Raw genomic sequence first — 27,054 nt, 5'->3', positions numbered from 1 at the left:
CCCCATCGACTTCTTCGTCTTCTGCACGAGGGCACCAACCCATGTAGCCATCGAAGGCAGCTGCTGAACCGCTCCTCGAAATACCAAGAAATACGTGTTTCTTCCGTGACCTACTTCTCGAACGCTGTTCTGTATCAAGGAGCAACCGCACACAGAGTTGGTGTGTTTGTACACTTGAATTCTCACATGCATTCCCTGGGGAAAAGTCGCCCTCGCGTCCTGTTATCTCTTCTCTTTCCCGTTTGTCTTTCCTTTCTAAAATACATGAAGAACTTGGACTTCTGCTTGCTCCGAAAATCGTCTTTTTCCGTCTACTGAAGTTTTTTTCCAGTGTGGGGAAAAAGACGATACCTGGGGGACGGGAGCTGCGAACAAAAGAGAAAGAATCCAGCACCTTGACTACGGCGTTTGGTAACCGTTTTGCTTTTTTCTTCTTTTTTCCGTGTGCGCCTTTCTTGAGGGCTTTCCTGTCTAGTGTCAAGGATTGACGTTTCTTTGTTGTTCTGCGTCTATCACAGGCGAATCGACGAAGAATTCTATTTGCAGCATGCAAAAAACGTATTGTCTCCGATAGAACCTGATCAAAGACGACTGTCATTTCTTTGTCCGCAATCACTTCTAAACTTCTTAATGCATACGGTTTCCCGTCCTTCTGTTCTCTGGTCCTTCTTGATGTTGTCAACTTTCTTGCCCGACGGTAAATTTTGAGGTTCGCTTCTCTTTGGTGCGACTGTATGTGCACCCCCGGATACAGAAAGGACGGAGACTGCATGCACAGAGAAGTGTGTCTTGTCGAGCTTTCTCCATCAGCGTTCGGTTCTATTTTCGCCTTACTGTGGTTTCTTTCCATACCCCCCCCCCGGCTATCAAAAACGGCTGTTTTGTTATACTGAGCGGCGGAGAAAAGAAGCAAACGGGAGATTCACTCACTGGAAGCTGAGACTACCCTATGGTGTACCTAAAGCACGCGTATGAATAAATGAAGCACACAAGACAGACAGGCAGACAAGTCGCACACCGACGGTAGACAAGAAGTCGAACTTCCCTGTCTCCATAGAGCATTTGCGACGTTCGAGCCTCCTCCCTTTCTTGTCTTTCGAGAAGATTCTTTCTTCAAAAAAGAAACCTCACTCCTCTGCTCTGTCCATTCCGTACGTGATGACAGCTGAAAAAAAGCGTATGATTTGAATTGCTCCTCGCTTCTCAGTCTTTTAGAGTTTTTGCTGCATGTCTTCTCTCCTTTTTTTCTCTCCTTGTCGCCCTCCCCAGTCGTCTGTCAGCGGGGCCGCCGTTTGTTGAGCTCGTGTTGTCACTTTTCCAGAAGAAATGGCCAGGAGGGAAGAAGGGAGAGTAAAAGCAAGATCAAGAGGAGTCGGAGATAAGAAAAATACTGTTCCGGCGTGGTCTTCTTTCAGGGAGGTTAGCTCCACACCTATTCCAACGAGAGCATCTGTGACTGCTGACTCGATGAGGAGTCACGCTGGTAGTTCTACCGTGGTACGGGGGGAGAAGGGTAAAGAAGAAGAAGAGTCCTCTTCTGATGGGAATACTTCTTCTTCGTCATCTTCGTCCTCTTCTTCTCCTTCAAACCAATCAAGTCGTGGCCATCCATCTTCACTTCAACCCAGCGATGGTGAATCTCCTGTACATTCATCTTCTTCATCTCTGTCTTCAGTCCGCTCTTCCCCGGTCCTGGTAACATCATCTTCACTGGTCTCCGACTCTTATATCTCCTCTCCATCTCCCCCCCCTCCTCCTAGTTCTCCTCCGCTCCCCCCCCCGCATTCTTCTGCGTCCTCTTCCCTTCCTGCTTCTGCTACCTCCTCTCCTAAAACCTCTTCTTTGACTAAACAGTCTTCTTCTTCCTCTTCATTAGCTTATTTTACAAGCTATGGAGATCCACAAGTCCACAGCTACATGCTGCGCGATGGTCCCCGTACTTCGGCTTATCATCGAGCAGTTGAGATGAATCAACAGTTTTTTGAAGACTCCTATGTAATGGATGTAGGCGCCGGATCAGGTATTCTCTCTCTTTTTGCTGCCCGTACAGGGAAGGCTAAGAGAGTCTATGCAGTTGAGCCGAGTGATGCTTTTTATCTCTTAAAAGAAATTGTCCACGTTAATAATCTGACAGATGTTATCATCCCAATACATACAACTGTAGAAAATCTTATCTCCCTGTCTCGTCGACGTGTCTCCAAGCATCTCTCATCTTGCTTTCCTGAACCGAAGGAGAAGCCGCCTCTTCAAAACAAAGGCCAAACCAAGAAGAAGAAAACTCCGGAAGACGGCAAGGCCGCCATCAAAGGCAAAGAAGCAGAACGTCAGGACAAGAATCATCTGAAGCCAGGAAAGAAAGAGAAGAACACGAGGAGAGAGAATCTGGTGAAGAAAACGCGATTCTCAGCTGAAGAAGATTCATGTGATTTCTATGATCCGAGAGATGGCGGAGAAGACATAGAAGAAGACGAAGCTTCCTCATTAGAAAGAGAAGGAGTCAAGGAATTTCTAGACGAGCAAATGTCTAGATATATGCTAAGTGGAAAAAAGTCTTCTCTCTATTTCATTGATATCATTATCTCAGAATGGATGGGATTTTATCTCTTCCATGAGGGCATGCTTGACTCCGTCTTGAAAGCACGAGACGCCTTTCTCCGAAAAGGAGAAAAGAGAGAAGGAGAAGGAAGAAAAGGGAGAGGACTTATGTTCCCGTCGCGTGCTAGGCTGTACTTATCTTTAGCCGATTGCTCCGACTATTGGGCGAAGAGACTGAGATGCTTCACAAACTTTCACGGCTTCAATTTCACACCCTTACAGCATCAGCTTCAAGAAAATCTCCACAAAAGTAAACAGCCTTTACTCATTCATCTCAAACCGGAACAATGTACGGCGTGCGATCCGGTTCTTTTACTTGACTGGAATCTCGTTGAAGTTGATATCAAAGCTTTAGAGAACATTTCATCCCAAGTAGTTCTACGACAGAAGAGAAGAGGTCCCGTACATGCCTTTGCTCTATGGTTCGAGTGTGAGTTCCCTTCTCCTTCTTCTGTTGGGCGGCAGGTCTCTCAAAGAGAGAGAACGAAGAAAGACCGAGGCAAAGCGGCGGACGAGGAAAAGGAAGAGAACAGCAAGGATGACGGATCAGCAGATGAATTTCGAGGGAGTGAGGGAAGAATGGAAGAGAAGACAGCAGAGAATGGGGACTCAGTCAAGAAGGAAGGACCGGAGAACAAAGAGGCAAAAGATGAAAAGGGAGGAGTGAGAAGAAGAAAGAAGAAGAGAAAAGGAGCACAAGACCGTGCTTACTGTTGTTCTGGTGATATAGATTGTGAAGATTGTCAAAATATTGTCCGTGAAATGAACGAATATAAAGGTACGTCCAATGAAGCTCAAGAGAAGCCTACCGGAGGAGAAGAGGGGAGACAAGGTAAAGCAGAAGAAGGTGCGCCGTCGTCGAACCCCATAACAAATGAAAAGACAGAGGAGAACAAAACTAACAAACAAGATGATAATCAACTGAAGAAGGTTGTCTTGGATACAAGTCCTTTCAGCCAAGAAACACACTGGAAACAGACCCTTGTAGTTTTACCTCATCCGCCATTAGAGACGACCCCTAATCTTCTTCTGAGCTGTCTAGTTCAGCTTAAAAAAGAACATGCATGTGCCCGGTCTTACGAAGTGAATGTGGAAGTTGTAGAAGCTACCATGGCAGAGGGAGATACGGGGATAGAAGAGAGAACAGAAGATGATGATGATGATGCGGAAGAGGAAAGTGAAGAAGAGACAAACAAACTGGAAGACCAAGACGAAGAAGAAGAAGACCCTGATGATACTAGCCAAGAAGAGGAGGAAGCAGGCGAAGAGAATGATACTGATAATGATGATGATGGTACAGATGAAGAAGAAGATGGAGAGAAGCAGGAGAAGGACAGCAGTAGTGGAGACGGTGAAGATGACGAAGAAGAGAGTGACGAAGATAAGGAAGAGAAAAAGTAGGGAAAGAGCATCTTACAGAATGAAGAAGATAATTGGGAACGAGAAGCAAACAGCCTTATGTATTTACACAATCATGTCTTGTGACACTGGACCATGCCACCCGGGCATATGTCTCTCAATGCAGGAGCAAATGCGTCTGCTTTTTCTTACGGAAAAGATTAGGCCCGAAGGCCCATCAAACCTGGGCTTTTTCGGAGAGACGCCGTGTATCGCCTGGCGTGGTACCTTTTCTTTGTGTGGGCTTGCTTCTTCGTCACTAAAAAAGCTCAATGAAGCACGTGTGGGTTCCCCTGCCGGGGTCTACAGACACCACGTATGTTCACATCAGAACGGTGCTTGTTCTTCTGCTTCACAAATCTGTTGTTCTCTTTTCCTCGACATGTTCTTTCTGGACCCGGCCTCCTCTTCCAGAGCTCTCTCGTTCAGCACTCAGATGGTGGAAGAGCCGGCTCCTAGAGGCTCAGACCCAGCTGACGTAGTTTGCTTGTCACGTGTATATATGTGCGACGCCCCAGCCAGCGCATTCGTTCTCAGACCCCCCGAAGAGCTAGGGAAGAAGCAGGCAAATTGAGGTCTAAGAGGTCCAGTCTTAGACTCTGAAAGTGCTCAGGTAGAAACAGAGCTCAAAACCTAAGAGTTGGTACAGAGAGGCAAGCAGGACATAGGCATGGAAAGCCAAGCCAGGAGACTGTAGCACAACAGGGCAGGCTTATGTGGTGTACAAACTGGAGGTGCCGGGTAATCCACAGCTTGTCGCGTACGGAAAGAGCGAGGCACTGATCTCCGGGGCCATACTAAGGTTCCGCAAGACGAGCTTTCCCACGCGAGAAACAACCGAGTACGATACCAGTAGCATAGAGGTCAAGAAGGGAAGGCCAGTGAGCTCGTTCTGAACTTTAGAAGTAAGCTTGGGACAACCCAAGAGAGAGATGCAGACACCGTAGGAGTCTCGGTAAATTGAGTTGAGGGCAAGAAACCGAGGTCAAGGAGACCGGGTGCAAAAGCTACAAGCACAGGAGAAAAGGTGAGAAGGAGCAAACTACTGGACCATTTTCAGTGCAGTTCAAGAGTAAGGAGTACACTTTGGGGAATAGCTACCGCTCCATCTCAGCCGGTGTTTTCTCTTTCCTCTCTCCCAGAAAGAAGGTTGAGATTCGTGGACGATATTGCTGTCTAGTAAGAAGCGGCCCATGTACATACTCGAGACTCAGGAGGACGAACGCATGTAGCCAGAACGGTCAGTCGCTCGTCATCCTTTCCAGGGTGGTGTGCTCCTGTTGCCTACCTGGCGAATCTGTAGCTGAAGCTGCTAGAAAACGAAAACTTCTGGTACCTTGTACAGAGGTTATGCCTGTGGCGTTAACTGCGAAGAAAAGGTAGAAAGGATTCTTAGCAATCTTTCAGCTACATATACAGACAGCGTGCAACGCATCGTTCAGTCCAGAGAGCAAGGTGCTCGCTCTGAAGGTTTGCAAAGTCAAGATGCCCGTCATTCTGATTGACAGAAAAGCTCGAATGGCGGTCTTGCAAGCATGAACCCGGAGGGATAAGGGATTCCGCCATCAGGTGTGCTCGAATGTGATCGAGGCCAAGAAACGGATGGGATCGTGGAGAGTGAAACACCGGAAGAGATTCTAGAGGCGGCGTTCGCATCTCAGTCAACTGGATGTTATGCATGTCGTGTAGCGTCTGGTTTCTCCTGTGCTTTGAACTCGCCGCTCCTGAGTGCACCACCCTGGGGATGTGCCTAGTCACGGAGTCGAGACCGCGTGAGAGATTAGCGTGAAGTTCCCGGACAGGGAACAGTCGCTAGCTCGGAAAACTAAGCACTTAGAGATAGATTGTTTCCCGGTACCACGGCATGGAGTAGGCGTTTCTACCTCATCGAACGCAGCACGTGTGTGTCCGAGTGAGGCTCCCTGGCTTCACCGGAGTTCTTCACCAAAGCTGATCCCCGGCTGCGCGTACCCTTTTTCACCCCGGGACCCCTTAAAAATTCTCATCGTGGACGGGCATACAACACACAAACGGTCACTGCCTCGGAATTGGCTGGCGGTCCCAAGAGCGTCTTGGCTTTGGCGACGCAACCGCTCAGCCAACACAGAACGCCGCAGACCGGCGATGGACCGAGTGGCAACTCTTTCTTTTCTTGGAAGCGGAGCAGCTCTGCGAACACAAGCGACCGTGTACGCCTTGAAGCTTTTGTAACCTGGACGCAGATCTTTTCAGGTGCATATGCTTCATCATACACAGCCAACGGCGTGTCTTTACAAACCCCAGGGGCAACCGGGAGACCGGAACACTTTAGGAGAGAAAGCATACCTTTGGACGAGCCTGCTTGTTCTTTGAGACCCGGAGAAGAACACTCTTTTAACCATCATCGCGCGGGGAATCGCTTCGGAGCAGCTTCTGCTCACAAAACAGAAGCGGCAGGGCGTTGCTTACCTCTCCGCGCGCGTTCTTAAGTGACAACCGTCGGTTGCCTGGACCATCTAGAGTTTTCCTCTTTGTGTGCACTCCAGCCAACCTCGGCTAGCCTACTTCTTTGCGGCAGCCCCACCCGAAAAGAAGGAGACGAAGATGGCTGGAGGCGTTATTGGCACTAGTGCTTGAGGGAAGCCCTTCATAAACTTTTTCGGGTCCGTTCAAGTCTGAGACCATGTAGCGGCACAGTGCGTCGGAGATTGCATCGTGACCCAAGTCCAAAGCGTGGCTGTCGCAGCCCAAATCGAAGAACTTTTTTTTCTTAGCTTTTGCCATTTGGACTGCGCCGTTGCTTTCGTCTTTCTTGTTTTTTGCTGGTCCCAAGGGCGGTTCTGAGTGGTCTCGGCCCTCTGTTTGGTGATGAGAATCGACCACATTTCCAGGTCGACGGTACGTCCGCGAACACCAAGGCGATTCTGGTCACATCACCCAAACCCGCCTCTCTTTTATAAAAACGGTTTTTTTCGCGGGGTGAGCCTGTTGCGCGGACGTCACACTAGAGGAGCTTCTTTGATTCTCTCGGTCTCATTCCTGTCTCTTCGGTTCAAAGTCTGGCTCAATGGATGGTCCGTTCCTGTGCTGTGCAAGCAATTCTTTTCCAGTTGCCGAAGGTTTACGAGGAAACAGATACATTACAGCGCGCGGTTGACAGTCTTTTCAACAGACGCATTGCTTCTATTCGGCAGGTTTCGTAGGCGACCTTTGAGAGCGCTTCTTTTTTCTGGGCCCTCGCCAGTCTCAGTCGGAGCGTGTGTTGCCTCTGTTGCATCATCTTTTCCGGCCTCTCCCTGGTTTCGTTGAGAGGCATCTTCGCTCAGCGCCTCGCTTGAGAAGGATAGAGCTTCATACAATCTGAACACCTACCTCTTTTGCTTGAAACGATGGCTGCTCCGCCGGAGACCCCGTTGCCCGGGATTATGTTAGTTTCGACTCATCCGGTAGAGAGTCCTACAGAGAATATAGTCATCAGTGAGCCCACAACGCTCTCCCCTCTGGAAAAAATTGCAGAGAATCCAAACCGCACTCCCTATGGTTTGTCGCGTTGGATTGTATTAGCTATCTTCTGCGTGTACTCTTTTCTCGCCGGGCCTTGCTACTGGAACTGGACTCCGTTAGCGGATGTTCTGTTCGTGCGAGGCGCGTACGAGTGGAATTGCACGGAAGAGGACTGGGACTTTTCAGCGAAACTTCAGGAGCCGAAGTGTAACGCCCAGGATGTTGCGGTACAGCGTCTGTTCACCATTTCGATGGCATCGGACTTTTCCTTCTCTGCTCTTTCAGGACTTCTCTTGGATTACGCAGGCCCCAAAGTCACTGGGCTGTTTGGGACGGTTGTGTTACTCGTCGCTTGGTGTCTTTGGGGCGCCGCCTCACACTCTGTGCAGACATTTGTTCCAGCAGCGGTTCTCTGGGGAGTAAGTTTCTCCGCCGCATTCTTCCCTTGCCTGTCGGTGGCAAATCTATTCCCAACTTCTCGAAACACTGTCATCGCGGTGCTTGGCTCCTGCCGATCGCTTGCAAATCTTATACCTCTTCTGCTAAGGGCCCTTGCGCTGAACGAGCCTGACTTGGCGTCGAGTATCTTCTACTACTATGGGGGCTGCTGCATTGGTATATGCGTCTGCACTGCATTACTCTTCCTGCCTACAAAGCCATGGCAACGGCTACCGGCTCTGATCCAAGCTGCTGGTATCGTCCCTGATGTAGGGGAGTCACCAAGCGAAGCACCTGTTTCTCCCACAGAGGCTTCGGCTGCCGGTGCACGCCTCGCATCCATTGCTACTGGCCGGAGCTTGGGGACGCTCAGTTACCGGGCGAGTACCTTCGGAGCGAGAGAGGAGCGAGGGGGTGAACACGTTGACTTGCTCGAGCAAGCGGCTCTCAGAAAGGACACGATCCGCACTCTACAGCGCGGAACGACGGCCACACAGCTCTCCAAAGTGTCTGACTGGAGGGCGTTTTTCGGAGAAGTGTTTTCGGCAGTGTTTTTGCCTCTGTGCGTGTATGAGGCACTTACGTTAGTAGCAAACAGCTTCTTTGCATCAGCGAGTAGGCGTTTGCTGCCACAAGCGTACGAGGCGAACCAGATCATTCAAATTTTTGCTTTCGTCCCTGCCCCGTTGTTGGGGTTCGTTGCAGACCAGATGGGAATCTTAACAACCATGTGCATTCTCAACGGATCAGGGCTCGTCGCGTTCGTGTTAGCCATGGTGCCACAAGTACCTGCGGCTGAGGCTTGCCAGTATTTGGCTGCTCTTTCTATAATGGTCAATAACTCGTTCATCATCAGTCAGGTACGACAAACTTGCGAGCTCCAAGGCTTCTTCGTAAAAGTATCCTCGTCTCGTGTTCGGAATGAGTCTACAGTTGTGGCCGCTGTTGTTTGGGTGGGGAATGCTACACTTCTTCAAAAGGTAGACTGTTTCACGTTCGTCTACGTTGGGGTATCGGAAAAGGTAGTGCGATGAAGGCACAACACAGAACCATGAAGATAGTTTAGACGTCGTTTTGTCCCGGCTGGCCTTTGTCGACAGTCTGCAGATCTCAAATTTGCTAGTGTACATGTGTCTTGCCCAGTCCCGAGAAAAGGGAACGGTGACTTCCCGCGATTACACACACCTGCCCACGCAGGATCGGAAAGTGCATCATTCGCAAGCAGTGTCTCCTGCGGGTTTTGTATATGTTGTCCAATGGGTTTGGCGTTTTCTTGCATTTCTCTTTCAGGTTTACTGCTACGTGAATCAAAGTTTCCCTGAGGGTCATGCAGGGAAGCTCATCGGTTTAGCCTGTTTGGTTGCGGGGCTGCCGTCGCTAGCGGCTAACCCCATGCTGCAACACGCGGTAGATCACGGCTTTACAACCATGATGACTGTTAGCATTTTCTTTCTCGCAGTGAACTTCTTGATTATAGCATCTCTGGCCTTTCTTCGTAGACGCAGAGCGAGGAAAATACTTGCAGACACCGAGGAGGATTTTACTCAGCTTGTATCGTAGAAACTCTGCTTGCTTCCCCGCAGAGCCCCCTGCGTTGGGTGAGCCGGAGGCTTCGAGCGGAGACACCTCAAAAAAAAGGATATCTCAGGAGATCCATGAGACAACTATGTTGCCTCGCGATCAGAGCTATGGGCGTCCTGGCACGTGGCTCTATGATGGCGCTCCTACGTCAGCCGATGGCCACACTGTATTGAGCAATTCTTCATCACGTGAGCTCGGAGTGGATTCCCGGACAAGGGAATATCAGGGAGTCCGTGTCCCGGTCAGCTCCGTGTGGGTTTTCTTTGCCAAGTTCCCTCCGCTTTTGCAGTCGACATCTGTGTGGTTAGAAGGAAGTCTGTCTTTGGCCCCCAACGGCGCAAACGTCATGGGCATACCCCGGCGGCAGCGTACATTGAGGGGATGGCAGTGTATCGGGCTCTAGTCGAAAGCGTGCCCTCGAGTAGGCCACCGAATGCTTTCCGTGGAAGCGTTGCTGTTGTATTTTGCAGTTAGAGTCCATGTGGTGCCTTGTTGGGAATGACTGTTGTGACAAGAGGAAGTGTCCGTCTCGTTCAGTCCGGGTGAAGAGAAGGAGCTCTTCGGGGCAGTCCGTCGCTTCTGGCGTCTCTCGAGGTGGCTGCCCCTGTTCTTGTAACTAGGTGTCTCAGACAGTATGGCTGCTTGAGATCCAGGCTGTATTTCATATCTAGAATAGTCCACGCTCGAACACTTTGTTACTCAGCGGTCCGTGGTTTGGCCCGGATACTGTCCTTCCAGGCTTCGCCTAATTGCACTACTCCAGCTGTCTTCCGCACCGAGTACTGCGTGCGTAACTCCTTCACCGCTTCTTGGCTGACTGCTCTGGATTTGCGTCTGCATCGTGCTGTTCTGACATATTTGTGGTGCAAAGAAAAAGAAGCAACTTTAAACCGACTAGCTGCTGTTTTTTGCGCTATTCTTTCGTCTTTCGAAACGCTTTTTGGTTGTTCGTAGCCAGGCCACAATGTGCTGCAAACCGGGTTTGTTATGTGTTGTTATCTCTGTTTCTGTTTAGTTCCCGAGCGCTCCGTGTATCCTTTGAAGTGGCTTCGGCGTCGGGAGTCCTTTACTTGACGACCTGGCGTGGTCATGGCTTGGACCTCATTCAGGCCGCGTTTCTTCGCTACTTGCTACACATTCTGTGTTTGCGGCTGCGCGTACTAATCACACAAGAAACGAGGCGCACCTGTTATTTAGCAGGCAGTTACTGGAAGCGGCAGTGTTTGCACGCCGGTGCGGGCGCGCACGTGCGCTGCTTGGCTAAAAATGTTGCTTCCTCTGTGTAGGTCGCTTTTCACTCGGCAGCCTACGTCAGCAAGTACCGAGAACGATGAAAGTATGTGCGGGAGTCCACCCCCGTGTTCCGATGTGGCCAGCCAACGGACTCAACACCCGACGAGGTATGACAGCTGCGCTTCTGCCTACACTCACAGTCAGCATGAACTGCACCTCCGTGGTACCCTGAACTTCACAGGGCTCAAAGACACAAGACACACCTCGGGAATGCTTCAGCGAGTTCCTTCGCAACGCACGTTGTTGAACTGGGAGGCGCCACTGAGCCAAGTTTCCTGCACACGCTTGGCCACAATCACACCGCGCGTGCCGCCGCTGTATCAGGTGACAAGCCAGGATGGGCAAGCACAGACGGAAGCAGAGAACTCGCCCAGAGAATGTGCTGGTGGCGTGTGTACTTCCTAACGGACAAACGGAACGATAAAGATCCCCAATCATCGGCGAGCTATGTGCCAAACAAGGGCTGAATCTTCGTAGCGACTTGATGGTACGGCAGACCGAGAGCCGACTGCGTCTACACCGCACTCGGGGAAGTCCGCACGCCCGGAGCCAGCTGATACCGACAGTCTCCGCTCACGAAGTCCCCCGGATCGACGACTGTGCATAGTTATCTTCTTTTACTGACTGTAGCGCTATGCGTCATGTGGCGTTTCTGCTTAGAGACTTAGATTTGAGACATGCCATGTTTTATTCGAGACCAATGTTCCGGTCTATCCTTTATTGCCTTACAATAGATTAACCAGTTGTGCACCCGCATTCTCTTGGACAAGAACAGTACCCGCCTGGAACAGAAGTTCGTTTCTCAAACTCGGGCCGACTCAAGAGTGCCCAACGGTCGAATGCAGTGCCCTGTCGGCACCTAAGGGGAGGAGAGTGATCGGTGCATAAGGGGTGCTGGGCTCATGTGATCGTTCATCATATGTGCCTTCTTGAGTGACAAGGGTTCTCCGTTCACGTTGTCACCCCACTGACATGCCGCTTGGTCCTCGGGCTGACTGTGTAGAGTCAATCTGGTAGCTTAGCCGGGGTCCTGGCACTTTTCCCCACACCAATATAGGCAGGGAGAAACTGAGGGAGGCTCTCGTATTCTACGAATAGCTTCCATTCTCCGGGGAAACGAGAAAAAGCGTCAAACTTTGTTTCCAGTCTACAGGGCAATGGATACCAGACAGCGCGTCCCGTCTGTACGATGGTTGGTTTCGATCATCCTTCTCATTTTCTCTCTGCTGTTGGCCTCCTTTTTGCTCACTTCGGCGCGTACGGTTTAAAGTACACAGCAGCTCTATTTCCGGACCACACAATAGGGCAAGAAACCAGACGTGGGTGGCAATGCGGGTGCTTTCCTGCGTCGGCACTGTATTGTCAGGCTCAAGCTCCCGCGCCGTCAGTCCGAGCTTAGTGGTAACTGTTCACTTCCAAAAGTTATCTGTCTGACTGCTCAGGGTCTCATGTACTGGCGTCCATGCCATGTTCGCTGCGCTCCAGCCAGCGGAAGCGTGATCTACGCCGTTTTCCAAGGTGAATTGTTCCACCGGTAATTGTTTTTTTCCTCCCTGCTCTTCTTCTTGTCCACGTTTTGCTAACTGTCAGTTCATGTCAACATATATTGTAATCAAATAATCAAACCTTGTCACGCATAGCCTGTATCGTCTGTCTCTCTCTCCTACGAGGTGTATGAACACCCTGCTATTTTGCCGTCTGAAAGTTCCTGGCTCGGCGATGTTTTTCCACTCATGAGCAGAGTAACAGAGTCAGGGGTCTGGCTCCTCCGCTGCACGTCCGCCGATCTGCGGTCATACATCACCATTCCAGGTTGGCGGTTTTCTTGGTGCCTCAGCTCGTACACAGGCGGTGACTGGAAGGCCTCGGACGGAAGGGTGCCGCCTACCGTAACAAGACACATTTCCTGAAGGACGAACTTCGTGGTGTTTGTATCGAGAAAAAAACTCACTGTTAATGAGCATAGTTCTCTGCGGTCGAGATTACATGAGAAGGACAAGCACAAGCTCTTCCGGGGCGGTTCTGCAAGAATTCCGTGAAGCGGTTCATGAAAGCCTCTGATACCTCGGCACCCCGGGGTCAGCAGGCATTGGTTCGACTCTGTCTAGACCAGCTCAGGTGTCCTGCCTTCCTTCACTCTTTTTCTCCCTGCTCTTCATCTCACCCATCGCGCGTTGTCTCGGCTCCCTCTCACATTCTTCTTGTTTCCCGGGTGACGCCTTCGGATTCTTCTGCCGCCTCGGTGATAGCTTTTCGGCAGCGTAACTCGCATTGACACACAGGGTGCTAGGGAAATTTTCTCCAAAGCCCATAAATAGCCCGGGGGCAGTTGGCTGTAGGGTGGACCACCGAGGAAATAGAAGGCTTGCTTCCTCCTTGTGCCGGGTCTAGTAAAGAAGTTGTCTTCCTAGCTGTTCTTCGGTTGGAGGGTTCTCAGTGCCTTCTGACACTGCGTAAAACTCTCTACTCTGTTTCGTGTGGCCACGTGATAGCCAGTCTACTTGCTGCGAAGTAGAAAACCGAGCCGACAAGAGGTGTCTCCACCTGATGTGGAATCTCTCCGAACTCTTCCTTCGATGTGAGGTGATCAGCTTCGGTAGAGATGCAACGACGGACTGGCCAGCACTCTACCTCTCTTCTGAGTTCTGTCCTATTTCCCCTTGATCTCTTCGAAGTTACTTGCGGTGTACACTTCTATAGGGCTGTATTTTGTGCATTCATATCTGTATGACCGTGCTTGTGTAACGAAAAACCTAAGAAGGAAGATGACTCTGCGGCGCGCGTGTCGGCCTGCTTCTCGGGCTCCTCCCTCACCACAAAGAAAAACCTAAGAGATTGCATTTTTTTCCGCACCTTTTTTCGCCCTTCCTTGAAGCATGGCGAGCAAGAGGGAAGTGCGGAGGATTCCTGCACAGCAGGCCTCCCTTCATCCGCTGCATCAGCCTCTCCCGAAGGTTAACTCTGGGAGACCACTATCCGGCAGTAGTGCACAAGAAGACAAAGAGGAAGGAGGTGACCCCTTTGCTAAACTTCTCAAGTTTCCAACTGAGTTTATCGAAAAGAAGAAAAGAGAAGAGTTCAAGAAAAAAGATCTTATACATGGACTTTCGGGTAGCACCTGCCAATCTCCCTTTGCCAAAGAAGATGCGCGGTCGAATCATCCTCTCCTGCGCCCTTCATCCTCCGCGCCGGTGCCTGTAGTGAAGTCTCCTTCTCTGTCACCGTACTCCTTTCCTCAGCTTCTTCCAGATGCCCTTTCGTCCCATCAGCTGCGTCCGGCTGTTTCTTTTTTCTCCACTGGTGCTCCTGCGCCTTCCTCTGTCCTTCCGTTCTCCTCATCGTCTCACTGTTCTTCTCTATCTCAACCTTTGTCTGGCTTTCATCCGTACACTTCTGGATGTCCACCTGTGTCAAGTACTCTACACTCCGATCAGCAGCATCTTTCTCCTTCTCCATGTGCCGGAGCTTCAGTTCGTTGTTCGTCTTCTGCCTGGTCCTCTCCCTCTTTCGCTCCTTTTCCCTCTGCCTCTCCTAGCTCTCCCATCTGTCTTACAACACACGCCCCTTCAAAACCATCGTCCTTTCCATTCGCCTCTTCCCCTCATTACAGTTCCTACCCGGCTCTCCCGCCGCGACCCCTTCCGAACTTCACTTCCTCATCGTTGTCTTCTTCGCCCTCCACATCTCCTCACGCTTCTTCAGCCACGGATAAGGCACCAGTATCCCTCCTCTCTCAGGAGGTCAAAACTACCAAAGAAACTCATCCTCAAGTCCCGCAGACAGCACAGAAAGAGAAGGGAGATGAAAAGCTCAATCTCAACCATAGTCGCACCTTTCTTGACCTCGACACAAGTGCCTTCCTCCGTCCCACGAACAAGACATCATCAAAAGAGATGTGCGATGACCATAGTGAGAAACTTCTTGGGAAAGAAGAATTGACAAGGCAGATATCCTTTGGCAGCATTGCCTTGCCAGACAAGACCGCAAATCGGAATAGTAAGAGAATTCAAAGAGAGGGGAGTACGCAGGAATCTACAGCTGCATCAGTAGACAGCAAGAAACAAGGGGATGATAGCCTTAGCGAGATCCTGACGAAGGCTACCTTCGATGAACCCTTTGTTGCAGGTTCCCTTTCTCCTTTTGCGAAAGAAAGCTTAGAACGAGAAGGCCACGTGAACTCTTTCTTACATGGAGGAATTTCTTCTTCTATGAAGGATATGGTTGCAAAGAGGGAAGAGGGAAGACAATATACTTCCTCATTCTGGCCTGTCGGAAGCGGTGAGGATGAAGACGAGAAAGAAGAAGAAGGGAAAACTAGAGGAAGAAGGGAGAGTGATGGCAACAAGTCAGATGAAGACAAAACCAGGGGAATGCGTAACTCATCGAGAGGCAAATCTTCTGGTGACCCAGCTGCTGTTGAGTCATGTTTTCCGGCATGCGAAAAGGATGATGAAAAGTCCCTAGATAACAATACAACCGAAGTTTCTTCACAAACGCCTTTCTTCTTTCCAGTAGACTGGGACACACCTCCGGTTTTTCCTACTTCTTCTTCTTCGTTTTCCTCCTCTCAAGGGCGAAGCTCTTCCTCTTGTTCGTCTCATTCATCTTCCTCGTCAGCAGAAAAAAAGCACTTCATCTCGGGAGGCGCCATCTCTTCGGAATTCTCTTCAGTTTCATCTCCGTCTTCATCCTCTGTATGGACGACAGAATCATCCTCGTATTCCTCTCTTTCAACCTTACCCTCTTCAAACTCTTCGTCTTTTTCCTCTGCTCTACATTCTACTTCTTCTTTCTCTATGTTATCCCGAGCCTCATCTACTTTTCCTTCTTCTCCTCTCTTTCCTTCATCTCCCCCTTCAAGCGGAAATCTCCTATCTTCTTCATCATCTTGTTCAATACATCCTCTCAGGTCTCCGCCTACTTCCCAAGAAAGTTTACCTTTACCCACAGAAGACGTTCTTCAGTCATCCAAAGAGAGAGTAGAAAGGAAGAAGAATACTTGTCAACTACTCAACTCCACAGATGAACTCTCGCTCTTCGGCCTTCCTCCTTCTCAGACAGGAAGAAGCTACCTCAGAGAGGACTCAACCGTCTTGGTAGGAGGTCGACGACTTCAGTTTGAAGAAAAAGAAGAAGAAAATGACAACGATGAGAAGGCAGATAAAGAGAAGCAGCACACTCCCTCAGACACGAATCTGAGGTCTTTATCTGCCTCCTCTGATACAATCTCTCACCCTCTTCTGGTCTCCTCAGAGAAAAAAAGAGATGAAGGGCCGAGAGTTAAGAAAGACAGACCGCAGATGATGAAGCTTTTCAATGGCGAACTGCGTAGAGAGCAAGCACGCCACCTCTTTCCGGAGGGACCACCACGCTGTGGCCTCTCCAATGAAGAGACACAGAACTGTGAACGTGCAAAGACACTTGAGAAAAACCTCGGCACACACACTCAGACTACCAAGAAGGATGTCTGGATTGATGGTAGAACTATGAAACAGAATGAAACTGGAGACGAGGAAGGGTATAGGCAAAGAAAGGAGAAAGGCAAGGAAGAAAACTTTAGCCGACCGGCGCAGTCATGTACTACTAAACACACGAAGCTAGACTTGGCGTCCCCCTCCCCCTTCTCCTTCTCTTCCTGTCAGGATAGAGCACCATCATCATCAATAGGAGTAGCGAACTGTGGTAAGGAAGCTCCTATCTCTTGTGACAGCAGGCGAATGCAGAATGGACATATTTGCCGTGCTTTCGTCGAGGACTTCAAGAAACGAGAGGAACACATTCCTCCCTTGGAATCCCCGGAGACTGGCGAACATGTATGGAATGAAGAAAAGGAGACAGGGAGACACACGGACCAACAGAAAGGCGGAAGTTGGACGGAAGAAAAAGAAAACAAAAGGACATGTCGAGATTCTAAAGGAGAGAAAGCTGAAGAGAAGAACGAAGGACAGCAAAATACGTCGTCCTCATTACCTTCAAGTTCATTTCTTTTCCCCATTGATGCTCTTGTTTCTTTAGAAGGAAAAACGAAGAAAGACACGCTTCGCTGTTCTTCTCCTTCTCTTCGTACCTTAGAGGAGAATGGTTCGAAGGGGAGAGAAAGCCTCGATACAAACGAAGGTACGACGTTCTTCTTTCTTACATCCACCCCTAAAGGACCGGCTGAAGAAGGAAGAAAAGAGTTGAAACAAAGCTCAGAAAAAGCCATAAAAGCAGAATGCGAACAGAACACATCAGCAGGAGAGAAGAAAGCGAACTTTTCTGAGGCGAAATTCGCGTGCACATGGGAGGTAAACAACGAAGAGGACGGCCAGCACGCATCGGCGAAGAAACAAGGAAAGAAGAAGAGCGGAGAAGCCGACAATTCTTCAAACGAGAAGAAGAGTTCTCTGTTCTTTGAGGAAGCCCCTAATTTCCTGCTTTTTTCCTCGTCTTCCCCCCTATGGGATGTTGAAGGAAAAGAAGGAGCTTCAGGAAAACAAGGGATGAGACAAGAAGAACAAGACAAAGAAGAAGAAGAAAAGCAGCTCCCATCTGGACTGAGTCGTGGAATACTGAATGGAGAAAGAGGAGGGAAAGGTGGACTTCCTGGAGCGGAAGGAACAAGGGAGACGAAAAACGAGGAGTCTCTTCGGAATATGGCGGACGGCGGGGAAGCGGAATCAGAGAGAGAAAGAGGGCAAGAAAACCTAGGAGGTTCCGTCGTAACCTTTCCACCTCATTCTGTCATGGCTGCTACGGGTGATAGATTCGCTTGCTTCTTCGATGTTTTCGAAACGACAGACAACAAATCAACCATTTGTCCTCTTCCCTCTCCCTCTTCGCCTCCCCCTGCTTCTTCTTCTCTCCCTTCTTGTTCTGCCTCTCCCCGTCCCTCCTCTTCGCTCCCTTCTTCTTGCTTGGTTTCTCCATTCCCAGGGGCTACTGCACCTTCTTCACTGGGTACCTGTTGTGCACTGAAGGCTGAAGAGAAGAGCGAAGTCGCGTCATCCATACCATTTCTTCAGACAAGCCTCCCCGGGCAGACTAGCAAGACTGCTGAAGAACTTTCTAAGAATCTCTTTGCGTTTTTCGAACAAGACGATAGCGATGCAATTTCACGTCCAGTGGTGCTTACCCCGCATGCATTAGAAAAAGAAGAACAAGAAACATCGGGATCCTCCCAAAAGCAGACTCTATCTTGTAGAGCTCATTCGTCTTTCTCTCCGCCTGGACCTCTGTCTTCCTTGGTCTCTCCGAGTTCACCTTTGAGAACCCGGAGTTTGTTACCAGACCAGACACCGGGAGCTTCATGCTCCCCTCAAAAGAAGAAGACAGATATGAAAACAACTTCACCTTCTTCCCCTTTTAACTCTCTCCCTTTCCCATCTTTGCTGCCCCCTCCTCCTCCTCCTGCTCCTCTTCATTCTTCTTTTGCACCTTCGTCTTCTTTAGAAGAGAAAAACCTCCTATTATCTGAGAATTCCTCATCATCTTCCCCCTGTACACCACGATGCTCTAACATATCTCCATCTCCTGTCCACCCACCCTCTTATTCTGTCCCTTCGCTTCCCCAAGAAATCCTTCTCACATCTCCAAGAGAGTCTTCAGCACTGGTGGCTTCACCTTCTTCCCTGTCAAGGCTCTCTTCTAACGCGGCGTCGGCCCTTGCGGCTCTCGTTTCTGCTGATGCTGCGTTTGAACGACTCAAGCTCAAACTACGTGAAGAGGAAGGAACCGAAGAGGACAAGAGGAAGGAAGGAGGTGTTCCAGTACAGGAGTCAGCCTTTGATGTGTTCTTCTCCACACCAGTGGACAACAAAGCAACTCTGTCTTCTTCTGTCGGTGAAGAAGACGTTTTATTCCCAAGCCTTCAGCTCACCGATGATAAGCACGAAAGAGAAGAAGCCGTCATGTCAGACAAAAATAGGACAGTGCGGTCTAACACATGCCTTTCGACTTCGGCAGGCAGAAAAGAGAAGAAAGAGAAAGAAGAACAACACACAGAGAGAGAAAGAGGTCTCAAGGACTCTTTTCCATTCTCTGAATGGTCGAGCAGTCATTCCCGCGTCTCGAGGACTCCTGCAAAAGAACTGGAATTTGACACTGCTCTTTCCCTTTCGCCTTCTCGATGTTCTCTTATTGAAAATGACGAAATAAAAGGAACGGAATTGAGACTGGCATCTCAATCCTATCAAAGAATAGAGGCAATCATACCCACTAACCGAGACCCAGGCAATGTGCGGGAGGTTTCCACCCATATATCCGACTTCGTGGATCATCGAACTTCTTTTTGCTTTGAAAACTCTCAACAGAAAACTTCTTCTAGGGATACAGGCGACGTCATGAATAAGGAGGCTCCGTCTCCTACAGCGATTCCCAACACACAAAGAGTATCATCAGAGGACTTCAAGAGTACACAAGATGAGAAGCAGATTTCACAAGGTGTATGTACACCCGACTCTTCGAAGGCCTTGAGTGACACAGAAAGGGAGAGATTCCCTCTTTCACACTCGACGTCTTCGTCCTGTGTGAAACGAGAAATCCTTGGAGCAGAAGAGGCTATGGTAGCTGCGCTTGCCATCGAGATAGCTTCTCCTGAAATGGTGCTCGCCTCATCCGCATCAGAACAAATCGAGAGGGTTGTTAAGAAACAAGAAAGAAGTGAGTGGGAGAGAGGTGATGATAACAAAGATGACGAAGACGATTCGTCTACACTTACACCCTTGCAGACGAGAAGGGAGGAAGAATTGAAAGCTTCTTCAGAAACCTCCTGTAGTGGTGCCAGATCTCTTCTCGGAGACACAGACTGGCGAAGCGGCGACCACACGAAGCAAAGTGACGATAGTCCGGTGACATGTGAACGAGAAGACAACAGGCAGCGGGGGGAGGAGAGAGAAAGGGAAAGCGACGTTACGAAAGAAGACTTGGAGGATATCTTTGAGACATGTATATGCCGCCCAGCAGAAACACACACGAGCTCTTTTCTTCCGCGTCCTGAGGAAGTTATTCTAGATGAGATCTTGACGCACCAGAGCGAGGAGAACAGAGAGACACGAGAAACGATGCTCGTATCTTCGTCACCTGTGCTTCTCTCCCCAGATCTTATGAATTCCTGTACATCCGCAGAAACAAGTAATGGCCTTTCTTCCTTTCCAGAGCTTGAAGCCTCCTCTTATGTACGAGGAGCGCCAGAAGAGTCCTTCCCAGAGACACAAACAAGGAGAGACAAAGACGCCCATTCTTTTGAGAATCAGAGTAAAGAGGATCATCGTGTATGGAGAGAGGAAGATACTCCTGACTGTTGGATTCATATGAGCGCAAAACCTACGAGAAAAAGAGAAACAGAGAACGAGGGAGAAACAGACAACGAGGGAGAGAACACACAAAAGGAAGATGATGAGCTCATACATATCACCCGTGGAGGGATCAAAAGTTCTTTTCATATGAAGAGATCCGAGAAACAGTCCCTCAGAGAAGTCGACGAAAGCAAAGAAGAAGACGTTGAGAGGCGGACGGATACGAAAGATAAGACCGCTATGATTGTGAACGAGAAGACAGCGACTGCGAAGACCGGTGGAGTTTTCTTCGTTAGAAAGAGAGATCTCGAAGTAGGCGACAACCAACACTCTCAAAACAGAGAAGTTTCTCCACTAGAAAACATCAACGATAAGGAGGAAAGATTCTTACCGTGGATCTCATCTTTCTCTGCGCCTCTTGAGAGAAAAGAAGAGAAGGAGAAACACACACAAGAAGAAGCAAATGAAGTGAGAGAAAGAGAAGAGAATCTTTCTTGGGCTATCTTTCCTCCTTCCCCCGCCCTTGATGTGCCACCCTTGGAAGAAAACCAGAAGTGTCTAATTTCATCTCGAGAGAAACAGAACGGAGACACCGTACACGATGAAGGATCCAAGGATGTCTCTCTGAGGCAAGTAGCGACGAGAGATGAAAACTGGGGTCTTCTCTCATTCCAAGAAATGAAGTCTCCATTCCAAGCAGAGAGAAATGTCTCACCGGCGGGATTACATGATACTCCGTCAAAGCCAAGCTCGCAGATGAAGAAAGAAGATGTGCTTACAAGGCTGAGTCCTTCGATCGAATGGAGAGAGAGAATAGCACAACATGAGAAGACGGGAAGGGATGGGGCTGACGAAGAGCGGAACGGAGACCTTGCATGTCAAGATGATGGAGGCAAGACAACTGGATGCGTGGGGGAGACTACAGATGGAGGGATATCAGATGAAGCGCTGAAGACGAGGGACAATGAAGATCTCCTGACTACGGGAAAAACGCTCAAGACAGAGGAGCAGAACAAGGATATTGTGTTGCTACCAAGGCGGAACAGAAATACAGACGATTTTCTCATGGACTGCACAGAATTCGGAGAATGGGAGTCTGCAAGCTGTTTTCAACAATGTAAAGAAGAAGAAGACGAAGAAGTGAGAGAAAAGAAGGAAGGTAGATCGTGTTGTGACATTTCCTACTCAACAACTGAAGAAGCAAAGTCAAGAGAGAAAGAGAGGAAGACATGGCAGGAGAAGTCGGAAAGACACGAAGATTCGGGAGGCAGTTTCTGGCCAGAAGAAAACTTGTTTGAGAAGAGGTCGAAAGAGGTGAATAAGAATGAGATCATATGGCCCAGGGAAGTCGATGTAAATCCTTTCTCAGTTAATGAAGAATGTTGGATGAAACCTTGTCCGCAAGAGGAGTACACTACGATAAATACTCTTGCTCAGAAATCGAATACGGAAGACAATATGTCATTGCAAGAAGGATGGGAATTCTCTACTTTTCCCCATTCAGGAACACAAGAGAGAAAGACACCATTCTCACCACGTTCAGGTGTATGTACACCTGAGGGTGGGCTGAAGGAGACCAAACTGATAAACGCAGACGATCCATTCGATGAAGGCAGTGGAGGAATTCGTTCATCTCCATTCTCGGAAACGCCTCCAGATTTCTTTGAGATAACCTTTTCTTCTTCATTATCTTCATCTCCGATACAGTACAGCGGAGCCGATAAGCAGTTGACTGTTGGGAAGGACCACGTTCCGGGTGTACATACATCTCAACAAAATAAGGACGGTTTTAGCTCGCTTTTCTTACCCACCTCGAGTGACCATCCACTTTATCCAACTCGTGCTCTCAGTTCGTCATTGTTCATAGGCGAGAATTTATTCCAGAATAGCGAGAATCAAAGCCTAGGCAAAGTGACTCTAGAACTTCTTGAAGCCGAGAGAAACGAGAGGGGCGCAGAGGACGGGACACAAGCAAACAAGATACCATCCTCTGATAAGGTCCCCATAGGGACAAAGTCTTTATTGTCAAAGTGGAACGGCCCTGAAAGCCAAGAAAGAGACGAAGAGAACCATACAGGTTCAGCTGGGTGGGTGTTTGAGGAGAGAAGAATAAGAGAGAAAGAAGGAGAGGAAGCACCGACTGCTGCTGTGTGGCAAGGAAGAGAGGAAGACAGAAGGAAAGACGAAGACCAAACAGATGAAGAGAAGAAACGTCAGGTAGGTGAACTCGTACAGAACCAAAGCGAACTAGTAGAACAACACGTTTGTCAGGTCAGTAGAGACGACGAAAAGGACGAGGACTCTTATGAAGAGAAACAAGAAACAAACACACAAGATCTTCATAAAGATGAAACGTCTTTGAGTTCTTTAACAGTCTCTGTAGAAAAAACAGGAAGTATACTCAACGAAGGAGATGCAAGAAAAAACAAGGATTATGATACATTGTCGAAGATGTCTTCTACTCCTTGTTCTCTCCCCCTTCTTCTACTAGGTCCTCCTTCTCCTGAACCCTCAATCCCCCTAGGTTTATGTTCTTTGTCTTCATCTCTTCCTTCGATATCATCTGCCTTTCTTTGTTCTAACTCTCCTCCTGAAGCACCTGCCTCCTCTGGACTTCTCCCTTCTTCTCACCCTTCTTTTACCCTGGAGTCTGATCTCTCCTCCCCCGCATCAGCCTCTATCTTGCACTTTTCGACCTTTCCAGCTGTAGCTTCCCTACCATCACTGCATTCAAAGGACGAAGTCGATCCTAAGCATTCTCAAACGCATTCACATGGAGTAAGCCATTCAAAGCACTCGGTTCACTCAACAGTCCCGGCCTCTTCAGAAACATCGAGGATTCCATCTTCTTCTTTTTCATCCTCATTAGTGTCGCCGCACTCTTCTTCATCTTCCCCTCTATGGTCACCTACTGAAATGGCAACTGCAACCCCTGGCCCTCCAGAAACATCTGAGACACGTGATGATCTTTCTTGTCTGTTATTGCTGAAGGAGAAGTTATGCCAACCGGAGCCTTTGTCTGCTTTCAGTGAGAAGGAAAGAGATTTGAAAGAAAACAAATGTCAAAAGAGCCCTGTCACTTCACCTGATACTACTGTGTCTCTCCCGATAAAGACTCATCGTGCCCTTTCCTCTGAAGCAAAACATAACCCTCTTTTTCTTCATTCTACGCATGAAACAACGGACGAAGGACAGCGAAACCAAGAGAGGGAGAACACTCATTCCATTCTTACTCTGCCGGCCGCTGAATCTTCTCCATTTCTTCTAGTCCGGGGAGTAGACGAGAGTAGGGATACGGTCGGAGTGCAACCCTTTGAGAGGCGGGGGGAAAGAGAAAAGAGAAGAAGCGGACACGTCTTTATGGAAAGAAGAACCTCTTCGCTTGTTGAGTTGGCAGAGAAGGAGAAGAATGAAAAGGAGAGCGAAAGCGAACTTTCGAATTCTTCGTCTTCCCTCTTGCCTCTATGCCCCCCGCTGTCGCCAACAAGCAGTGTCGTCTCTCTTCATTGCCACGGGATGGATGAAAGGAGAGGCGTAGCAAGTCGAAAGAATGAAGATCGGAGAGGACGGAGCTTTTTGTCCTCTTCAACACCTTTAGTCAGGAGCCCTCGTGAAGACGGTTCAACACTAAGTACGAGGAATGAAGACAACGATGTAAACTCAGCAGAGACGCTGTCTTCGGGCAATTCCTTGTTTGTTTCCTCTTTCTCTCCCTGTTGCTGTGTTTCTATTTCTCCGCTCTCCCCCTCGTCGTCTCTGAAAACTCGAGGTAACACTTTACCCAAACATGAAGAAGATGACGATGCTCGCCTACAAAAGCCTTCACGAGCAGAGAGGAATGATGGAGAAGAGAAACTAGGGTCGACTGCAGGGGGGACACCAGGAGACCTGTGTCAATCATTGGGTTTCCTTCAAACTGAGGACACGGTTACTACGCTGCGAAATTTGTCCTCTGGTGAAGATCAAGCAGATTCAATGAAAAAATCGGCAGATCCATTGGAAGAAGTTTTTTCTTTTCCATTAACTTCTGCTTCATTTTCTTTCTCTTCTCCCCCATTTCCTGCGGCCCGTCGTTGTGGGCCTGTAGACAATGCTGGGGTTCAGGAAGAAGATAGGAGTTCAAAGCTCGGCAACCAACTATCTAGGAAACCCGCTGCTGAAGTTGAGCTATGCACACGGAAGCACAGCCCGTTTCTCTTGTCTTCCTTCCCGAGTTCACTTTTTGCTGGAAGGAGTAGCCCGTCTACCAACTGCAACGACAAGCAACTGAACAGAATACCTATCATAACCGACGCTCCTGCGAGCCAAGACTGCCTCCCCTTGTTTCCGTCGGGTCAAGAAAGCCAAACTGAAGAGGAGAAAAAGGCAAAAATCCTAGAGCCATTCTCTTTGAATAGAGCGACAAAGGTTCTCAGAGAAGACGGGAAAAAGACGGGTTCTTTGCCGTGCTGTCGAGTAAGAGATCCTCAAGAGACTGGTGCACGAGGGAAAGCTCTGGCGCTACATGGCGAAGATACTCGACAGGATTGTGTTGCTGGCAGCTCTCTGATTGAGGGGGACCAAATAGAAGGGCGCGGGGACGCTCCGCCTTTAATCGTAAAGAGTAGTGAGGATAAAGTTAAAACGCCTTTCCTGAGAGGTGCGATAGAAGAAGAGGAGAGGAAGAAAGGTGATAGTGCGGCCGGAGGAGGAACAGCAGGAGAGGCGGAGATGATGGCGACTAGTATTAGTAGTCTAGGTAAGAAAATAGAAACGGGAACTGAAGATGATGAATTGTGGCTTATGATTGAAAAGGGAAACTATGAGAGATAGTCGAACTGTTTCCAAAAAAAGGCAGGCTTTTTCGTTTTATGTTGAGTTTTTACTCAGTTGTCCGATCTCCTGAGTAGATAAAGGGAAGCATGTAGGAGCAGAGACTGACAGAACAAAACAAGGAATGAGACAAGCTCAACAAGCCTCGAATTCATGAATGGTGTCTTCGGGGGAGTCACTGAATGCTAGATGAGAAGTAGAGAAAGTGAAGAAAGAGAGCGAACAATAAGCAATCACGATGCAGTTGCCCAGTCACCTCACACTACACTACCAACTCTCTGATATTCTTCAGCTAACGAAGAACTCTGAGACAGTGGAGACGGACGGGCTTAGAAGGGAGACGAGGAATCTTTCATCCAATGATAAAAAAGAGATGATGGGATACATTGCAAGAATATATCTCTGTCCTATATATATCAGAGAGGACAACGGGAGACAGAGGTTTTTCCGCACACCCCAACCGTGTTGCTGCTCGGGAGTCCAGGGAATACCATGAAATGACAACGCGACGTAGAAACGTAGAACCGCTATGCTGGCACAGTTCTGGATAATTGACCCTGAAAGGTCCATACTCAAGCTGAGGAAAAACAAGCATGCATCACGGGGAGCGTTGAAGGCAGAGCCTAGAGCCTTCCAAGCCGATAACTAATCAAGATATTCGAACCATTACTACTGGGCTAGTCCGCATTTTCCTCAGCGGACCTGGTAGTGGTGAAAACCAAGTAACGGACTCACCTTTGCTAGCTTATTTGAACCAGGCAATACCTCGAGTGGAGCTCTGTACGCAAACAAGTTCGAGCATGACTATCGACGGCCCTTCCCCATACATTTGGAGAGCTCAGTCGGTCGAGCAAAGGGAGGAGCCAAACGAGGAGATTTCTCTTCGGCGGTGGGAGTAGGAAAAAGTTTTCTTTATTCAGAGACCTGCCTACTTCTCTGTTCAGCCCTGCAATGTATCACGTTCCTCAGGTAGTAAGAAAGCACATGTCGTGTCCGCATCCCTCGGTACCGAAACCTCTGGAACCGTGGGAAACAGAGGAACAGCTTACACGAGCATCAGCCTGATTATTGGAAGTGAGGAGAAATCGCTTCGACAATGTACCTCCAAAGCGGAGGAGGTGTTAGCCTTTTCTGGACGTGAACAGGTGCTCGGAAGTTCAGCGTGAGAGGACCGTAAGGTTTCATGATTCTGTGATCCGGTAGGGAATTCTAAGAGCTGCGCTTGCCCTTCGAACCACTACTTCGAGAGTTCAGCAAGAGCGACATCCTGGAGAATTTTCATTTCTATGGTAGACCTAGTGGGACAGCACGCCCTGCCTACTCCCGACTGCCTCACCATTTCTTAGCAGAGCGCGGACGAAGACGGACAGATCAAGAGAATCAAACGAAGACAGCGTCACTCCTTTCTCCTACATTATCACCAAGAGCATGTGAACAACCACGACAGTTCAACGGTACCGTAATCCGTCAAGGCCCTGCCTTTGACCGAACCCTGCCTGCTTCACTGAAATTCAGTGCTTGCCGCAGGCCGCGAGTGAGGGTACAGTTCCCGTCGTACTGGAATCGGCTTGAGAAAGCTCGGACTGATGCGCTACATCACCGTCGACCGCCTCTCCTTCTTACAGTCCTCAAAACGTAGCACACTGACCGCGCCTGTTGCCCGATCAGGCGGTAGGCGCGCAAACACGCGCGACTGCGACCAGGAGGACTCAAGGCCAGCTGATGAAACCAAATCAACTCGAATGAACGAAGAAATGTCACTTGTGATTCCGCGTATCACACTCTTGAGACAGACTCGTAGCGTAGAAGCCAGGTGTTGCAAGGGTGATCTCACAATGTAATTATGGCAAGTACCAGCGTTCATGGGTCGACCACATCGTTCTGGCGGTGAGACCCCGTGGAGCTGGCAAACCCCGTATAAACACCTTGACCTCACCAGAAGCGATCAGATGACGCTGCGCGGTTTCTCTAGCCAGTCTGGCAGGGAGAAATAGCTCACCACTTCGTGGAGGGCATCGCCGGTATTTGAGTTGCACGAAGTGTCAAACCCCTAGGTTACGTGATACCATTTCCGGCAAAGGCTCGCAGCACCGGAACCCCCCGTGGGAGTCTAGTTCTGTGGTGAATGTAGAATGCTTATTTACTAGGGGAGAATAGAGCTGCTGAAAGTGCATGAGGC

At 49.2% G+C, this 27,054-nt stretch overlaps 3 protein-coding genes across 3 annotated transcripts; 2 read left to right on the top strand and 1 right to left on the bottom strand.

Annotated features, from left to right (window-relative positions):
• The first annotated feature begins 246 nt into the window (after positions 1-246).
• On the top strand, positions 247-4,400 carry CSUI_004147 (histone arginine methyltransferase prmt2). The gene has a single exon (XM_068064342.1). It carries the CDS (start codon positions 1,327-1,329, stop codon positions 3,994-3,996), a length of 2,670 nt encoding a protein of 889 aa, XP_067923685.1. The 5' UTR covers positions 247-1,326; the 3' UTR covers positions 3,997-4,400.
• A 2,961-nt stretch (positions 4,401-7,361) lies between these two features.
• CSUI_004146 (major facilitator family protein) lies at positions 7,362-9,474 on the top strand (the record flags this gene model as incomplete). Its single annotated transcript, XM_068064341.1, has 2 exons — positions 7,362-8,774; positions 9,205-9,474. 2 exons carry the CDS (start codon positions 7,362-7,364, stop codon positions 9,472-9,474), a joined length of 1,683 nt encoding a protein of 560 aa, XP_067923684.1.
• A 4,190-nt stretch (positions 9,475-13,664) lies between these two features.
• Positions 13,665-26,041, bottom strand: CSUI_004145 (uncharacterized protein). The gene is made up of 2 exons (XM_068064340.1): positions 25,845-26,041; positions 13,665-24,801 (listed from the first exon to the last, which is right to left on the bottom strand). Exon 2 carries the CDS (start codon positions 16,991-16,993, stop codon positions 16,427-16,429), a length of 567 nt encoding a protein of 188 aa, XP_067923683.1. The 5' UTR covers positions 16,994-24,801; positions 25,845-26,041; the 3' UTR covers positions 13,665-16,426.
• Positions 26,042-27,054: the final 1,013 nt, after the last annotated feature.

The sequence above is a fragment of the Cystoisospora suis genome (genome assembly GCF_002600585.1).
Source record: "Cystoisospora suis strain Wien I chromosome Unknown contig_1885, whole genome shotgun sequence".
Taxonomy (NCBI): Eukaryota; Apicomplexa; class Conoidasida; order Eucoccidiorida; family Sarcocystidae; genus Cystoisospora; species Cystoisospora suis.
The sequence above is the reverse complement of the archived record's forward strand: the minus strand, read 5'-3'. Positions and strand labels throughout refer to the sequence as shown.

What these genes read in the sequence shown, in the direction of transcription:
- CSUI_004147 (XM_068064342.1), top strand. Translation starts at nt 1,327, where the DNA reads ATGGCCAGGAGGGAAGAAGGGAGAGTAAAAGCAAGATCAAGAGGAGTC.
- CSUI_004145 (XM_068064340.1), bottom strand. Translation starts at nt 16,993, where the DNA reads ATGGCTTTTTCTGAGCTTTGTTTCAACTCTTTTCTTCCTTCTTCAGCC.